A 6959-nucleotide genomic window follows, 5' to 3' on the forward strand; every position below is an offset into this window, starting at 1 on the left:
ACATGAGAATTGTAAAACTCCTTCCCCATATCCGTTTGCAGGTTCTTCGGGCATCTCCCGCTCTCGCGAATTATCTTCGCGATAGCGTCGGCCGTCTCGCTACCGCCCTTGCTCCTGAGCGGCGCGGCCCACGCGTACTTGCTCAGCACGTCGATGACGGTGAGCACGTAGTGACGGCCCCTGTTCTGGCTCGAGTACGGCCGCATCTCGACGATGTCGGCCTGCCACAGATCGTCGTATCCCCGTACCACGACGCGTCTTCGCGGAAAATTTCTTCTCGCCGGAGCGTGCAACTCCTCGACGAGTCTGCGCCTCTCATCGTTCATGGAGATAAATGATATCGGATGGCGCGAGATCGACTGAATCGTTTCGTCGATACGAGACTCAATTTATAATGACGCCCGCTTCGCGAAGTTCCTCGATGATCGACAGCATCTCGTTGCCGTGAGCGGCGTTGCCCGCTCGATGCGAGGCGTCGAGCAACCGCAGACGATCCACCAGCTCGTTGGGATCGTCCCAGTGCACGTACTCGATCGCGCCGTCGTTCAACGTCATGGCGCGAGATACTCTTTTCCAGATTTTTTCTTCGGCGTGACCAACGGCTTTATTACATTCTTGTACTTGTATCCGCTGTTGGCCAGTACTCGGCCCAGCGGATGGTGCTTGTGTCTGTGCGCGTTCGTCGCCTGCAGCAGGCTCTTGTACTCGCGCATATCTTGTTCCTTTCGAAGCGAATCGTCGGGAATTCTCTTGAAGATCAGCTCGTAGAGGCCGGGTGTACCGGCGTATCGCACGCCGTCGATAATTATGTTATCCTCGTTATCCACGTCGAAACGCTTACTGCCGAGCATCAATCCGTCCTTGTCCAAGTAAGCGCCGTACACGCGATCCATACCGCTGTCGTTGAGTCCTCGCAGGACAGGCTCGACTCAGTCTCAGCGGACCCGAGTGGATTCGCGACGTGTCTCGGTTCTCCGATGAACGGTCGGGCGGCGCGAGCGTCGCATACGTCGTCTCGGAGTCGATCGACTCCGGCGGTTGGGTAGGTGCATGCGGTGTGGAGGTTATCGGCGTTCGATCGAAGAAACGCGTGCGCGGAGTCACGAAGAAGTCCTCCTCCTCCTCCTCCTCCATCTTGCGTTTAGGAGTAGCGGCACGCGACTCCGTCGCGACGGGACCGGCGATCCGTCGCAACGGCTCGACGATAGGCCCGAAACGCCTGTCCAGCGCACGGTCCTCGTCGATTTTACCGGTCTTCAGAGCGCGGTGTTTCCTGCGGATTGACTCGCTCGTCCGCTCGATCTCCCTCGCGATTTTTTCGCGCTCGTTAGCCATGTTCGTCTCGGTCGAGGCACGGACGACGACTGATGGCGTTCCGGTATCGCGAACTCGTTAAATCCTCTTCTGTATCTACTCTTTGTAAGCGCACTGTCCTTGTCTATCACTACGAATCCGTACATGTGTAGCCAACACTCGCGACACAGCGCGCGAAACGCGTCGTACGACATGTCGGTGTTCACGTGGTCGTTGTAAATGTGTCTCAGATTGGTGCCGTCCTGCTCGAACAGAATCAGCAGATTCGCGTTGTCGCGTATCAGATGTTTGGGTATCCTCGCGTACGTCTGACAGAGATAGAAGCAATCGACGTCGGCGTGGCGGCCCATCGCGAAGTACTCGCGCACCGCGTTCTGCTTGTCGCACGCCACGTCGTCGAAGACGAAGATAGAATTCGGTAGCGCCTCGTTCGGCGGAACGACGTCGCTGTTGTTGGAGAACGTAAAGTAGCCGATCTCGTCGATAGGTGTCAGCAATTTTTCGAGGTAGCGATACTTTGGTTGTCGCAACGATTTCGAGTAGACGTACACGTTCTCGAAACGTACGCCGTTCGGGCTCTCGAGCAGGCTTATCAGCACGTTGGTCTTGCCGCAGTTCGACGGGCCGCAGACGATCGCGCGTAAGGTACTCGGCAGCATGTTTCCATGCCTGCGCGTTTCCCTCTCCGTCTGCACTTTGGCGTCGAGATTCGACACCTCGATAGCGCGCGACTGACGCACGAACCGCATACTCGCGACTGAAAAACCCGCACCGCGAGCGGGCCTATTTATAGAGACGCGCGGAGCGAAATCGCTCAGTGATTGAGATGTTCGTCGTCGCGTTGGACCGTCTGCACAGCTTGACCTCCGCCGAGCTGGAATACGTACCTAAGGTTATTCTGCTGCGAGAGTGCGAGCAGTACATAGATCTTCTGTGGGACAGACTGCCCGAGCACATACGAGCCGATTCGGAGGTTCAGCGGTACCGCCGGTGCCTGAGGCACTACAACCTGCCGAGTCAGGAGACGCACGTCGACGGTCCAGCGCCGTTGATAAAGAATTGCGGCGAATGTCAGCGAGAAACCTGCTGAATCGGGCGATAAACGCGCTTCCTTTCGAGTTACATATCCCCGGCTACCAGTTTTGCGGCCCCGGCACTCGACTGAGGAAACGATTGGCCAGAGGCGACGCGGGAGTGAATCCGCTGGACGCGGCGTGCCGCGAGCACGACATCGCGTACTCTCGGAGCAGCGATCTCGCCGACAGACACGCGGCGGACGAGGTGCTCGCCGCGGAGGCGCGAAAACGCGTCACCGCGAGAGACTCGGCTCTGGGCGAGAGAGCCGCCGCTGCGGCTATCTGGGCGGCGATGAAAGCCAAGACCAAGATCGGCATGGGCATGAAGAAGAAGAAGGGGGGGAAAAAACCTACCGCGAAGAAACGGATACTTCCGGCCGCGAAACGGGGCGGCGTGTTGCCGATTCTGCCGATGTTGGGCGTCCTCGGGTCCCTGATCGGCGGAGCGGCCGGCGTGGCGAGAGCGGTGAACGCCAGCAAAGCCGCTCGACGTCAGCTCGAGGAGCTGCAACGTCACGATCGCGCGATGGAGCAGGGCCGCGGACTGTATCTCGCCCCGTACGGACGCGGGATGTATCTCGCCCCGTACAAACGCGGACACGGACAGAAAGGAGAAAAAAAAAAAACTTCGAAGAAACGATAAGAATGCCCACGGGCGCGACCACCAACGTGCAACTGGACCGGCTCGCGCGGCGTATGCGCGTACCGTACTTTAGAGGGGTCTTCATGCGCGACGCGTTACCGACGAGCGGCGCGCGCCGCAACGAGAGCGGTATCGTGAATCTGGACGATACCACGGGCCCCGGTACTCATTGGGTGGCGTACGCGAAGAGGAACGACCGCGTCGTGTACTTTGACAGTTTCGGCAATCTCCGGCCGCCCGAGGAACTCGTGCGATACTTCGGCGTTCCGATAGAGTACAATCGAACGTCGTATCAGACGTACGATCAGACCTTTTGCGGACAGATGTGCCTGTGGTTTCTACGAACCGTAGAATTTTAAAAAGCCCGACGAGACGTCGCGCGATCTCATTACTCGTCGAACCGTCATGTCGCTGACACTCACGCTGAGCGGAAGGAGCAGCGTCCTCGCGGCCAGCTACTTTCCCGCGATAGACCTGAGCGACGGCGACTACGAGCTCGGTCTGACGATGTTCGAGACCTATAACACGATACCGAACGTGAACGAATCCAACTACAAATTTTACTTTGGAAACGACGACGAGGAGATTACGATCCCCAAGGGTTCGTACGAACTGCGAGCCATAAACGACTTTCTGAAACGCGCGATCTCGCGGAAACGTCCGCTGCCCGATGGCGCCGTGCGTGGGGACGCACTTCGCGACGACGACGCGGAGTACCCGATAGCGCTCCGCGCAAACTACAACACGATGAGATGCGAAATCGTGTGCGCCTACCGAATAAACTTTTACAAACCCAACGGCATCGGGTCGCTGCTGGGATTCTCGGAGCGCGTACTGGAACCGCGAAAATGGCACCGGTCGGACGCGTCGGTCAACATAATGACCGTGAACATCGTCCGCGAGGAATGCAACTTGACGGCGGGCGCGTACAGCAACGGCAATAGCGTGCACACGATACACGAATTTTCGCCGCAGGTTCCACCGGGATATAAGGTGTCGGAGAGGCCAACGCAGATCATTTACCTTCCGATCGTCGCACGGAGCGTTACGGATCTAACGATACGCGTCGTCGATCAGAACGGACGGCCGATCGATTTTCGCGGGGAGGAGATCACCGTCAGATTGCACGTGAGACGACGACAGCGATAGGGCGCGCGTGAGATGCTCATGTTGAAACAGCGGATAGATAGCGTATCCTTTACAAAGCCTGTGACGTCATCACTCGACAGTGCATCCGGACGGAGGACGAAGAGGCTCAGTGCTTCGAACGTGGAGTTTTTAAAATCTCTGGGATTCGCGGTGCGCAGAGAACGATGACCGACATTCTGAACGTCAGGGACAAGCCGGTCTTCGACGATCGCATCGTCAAGATCGAGACTCACGCGTACAGTCCGTTCGCCAACACGACGTTCGGACACAGCGACGAGATACGAATACCCATACAGCAGCAGGATCTGTACACGCTGCCGTACGAGAGTTTTCTGTACGTCGAGGGACGTTTGACGAAGACCGCGGAGGCACCGAACGCCGACGTCGCGCTGGGAAACAATTGCGTCGCGTTCATGTTCGACGAGATTCGCTACGAACTCGACGGCGTGGAGATCGATCGCAACAGAAACGTGGGCGTAACCAGCACGATCAAGAACTACGCGACAGTGACGTCCGACAGGAGCGTGATTCTGCGAAACACCGGCTGGGACGCGCAGACCACCGCTAACGGATACTTTAATTTCTGCGTACCGCTCAACGTACTGCTGGGATTTTGCGAGGATTACAGACGCGTGGTGATCAACTCTCGTCACGAGTTGATTCTGATACGAGCGCGCAACGACGAGAATTGCCTGATGGGAAATTCGGCGGTGGTGCCGAAACTCGAACTGTTCAAGATACAATGGCGAATGCCGCACGTGGTGCTGAGCGACGTGAACAAGCTGTCGATGCTGCGAGCCCTGGAGAGCGGACGATACCTGAGCATGGCTTTTCGCTCGTGGGATCTGTACGAGTACCCGCTGTTGCAGGCCACGACCAAGCACTCGTGGGCCATCAAGACGGCTTCTCAGCTCGAGAAGCCGCGATACGTCATCTTTGCTCTGCAAACGGATCGAAAGAAGATGTCCGAGGACACGAGTCAATTCGACGACTGTAAATTGACCAACGTGAAACTCTACCTGAACTCGGAATATTATCCGTACGACGACTTGAATCTGGATTTCACTAAAAACAAATGGGCGATTCTGTACGACATGTACGCGCGTTTCTGCAAGGGCTACTACGGATACGAGTATCTCGAACCGAATCTCACAGTTTCGTCCTTCAAACGTAAGGGTCCGTTCGTGATCATCGATTGCTCTAGACAGAACGAATCGGTCAAGAGCGCTACCGTGGACGTGCGAATGGACTTTGAACTCAAAGCGAACGCGCCCGCTAATACCACCGCGTATTGCTTCATCATACACGATCGCGTGGTCGAGTACAACCCGCTGACCAGCGTTGTGCGCAGGATCACCTAAGCGCGCGATATAAACGTCCACGAAACATCGTTCGCCGCAGTCGACATGCACACGCCTACGTTCGTGGATCTGCAGGGTTTCGTCGTCAACGGGCGATTCGTTGTGAAGGAAACGGCGGTGCTGAAACGCGGGACCGTGCTCGCGCACTACGTCTTTACGAGTCCCGTACCATGGAGGTCATTGACAGAATCCGACAGGTCCTGCGCCTCCTGATTGATTGCCTGTCACCATGGATTGCGATGGACGGACGGGACGACTCCATACAACGAGGAGAAACGCCTGATTATATCCAGTGCTGTATGCGGGGAGGAGGATGCTGCGGTGTACATCAAGGGACTTGAGAAGCGAGCGTGGCTGCGAGACTTGTTTCTGGACGACGAACGCGTGCACATCGAGACCCTGGATGAGGTTTACGAAGACACTCTATCGTTAGCCGATATGGATGCCGCTGATACTACGCGGACATCACGCTACGAATTGCGCCATGCAAAATGTATTCAAACTGTATAACTGGTGGTCGCGAAGACATTTTTGAAAGAAAAAATTTACGTAAACGTATTTACCTCGTATTTTTATTTCTCTCCCTTAGTGTATAGTATATGTATAGTATATACGCGTCGACGGTATATAGACGGTGCGTAACGCTCCTTTCGTTCATTCGTAATCTTACGAGCGTCACGGCATGGACCAATTGAAGGACTATCTGCATCAAAAGTCGGTCGAGCGCAAGGGGTACCGTAGGTTAGACGACGAGCCGCTGTGCCCCCCCTCGAAGAAAAATCAAAGATATTGGGAATCGAAGGACAAGCCTCAAAGATACTATTGGGAATCGACGGACAAGCCCCATAACCAAAGATACTATTGGGAGTTGCCGACGAACCAAAGATACGAGTCGAAGGACGAGCCCCATAACCAAAGATACTATTGTGAGTTGCCGACGAACCAAAGATACGAGTCGAAGGACGAGCCGAAATACGTGCGTCCCCGAAGTCCTCCCCCTCTCCCGCCAGTAAAAGCGCGGGAATCTACGTCGAAATACGTGCGTCCTCGAAGTCCTCCCCCTCCTCCACCATTACCACCGCGGAGGCCTCCTCGATCAAATAAACACTCCTTCCCCCATCGAACAAAAACAATTCTTGGAATCGTTTGCGATAACAGCGAGTCTTAAGAAGAAAAACAATTCTTGGAATCGTTTGACCTGTCGCGACAGGTTCTCCCCCCACTCTCTTCGATTTCTCCCTTCGAGTTCAGAGAGCACCCGATCATTCTCGCTACGCTAGTCCGCGCGAACGGATCATGTTCGGCTTCTACTCCGAGATGGACCAGAAGGAATCGTAAGTTTTTACTCTTCTTTTATTTTCCTTCGACTTTACCGATTACGTTCGTACGCAGGACGAAACGTCGCGCGGTGCGCAT

General features: G+C 55.7%; 1 protein-coding gene across 1 annotated transcript; it reads left to right on the forward strand.

The window, feature by feature from the left end:
• Positions 1-4346: 4346 nt before the first annotated feature.
• On the forward strand, positions 4347-5543 carry LOC108773915 (uncharacterized). The gene has a single exon (XM_018539893.1). The coding sequence runs from the start codon at positions 4347-4349 to the stop codon at positions 5541-5543; it is 1197 nt and encodes a 398-aa protein (XP_018395395.1).
• The last annotated feature ends 1416 nt before the right edge of the window (positions 5544-6959 follow it).

Source organism: Cyphomyrmex costatus, unplaced genomic scaffold, assembly GCF_001594065.2.
Source record: "Cyphomyrmex costatus isolate MS0001 unplaced genomic scaffold, Ccosl1.0 scaffold228, whole genome shotgun sequence".
NCBI lineage: Eukaryota > Metazoa > Arthropoda > Insecta > Hymenoptera > Formicidae > Cyphomyrmex > Cyphomyrmex costatus.

Excerpts from the sequence above, each read along its gene's own strand:
- LOC108773915 (XM_018539893.1), top strand. The coding sequence starts at position 4,347 with ATGACCGACATTCTGAACGTCAGGGACAAGCCGGTCTTCGACGATCGC.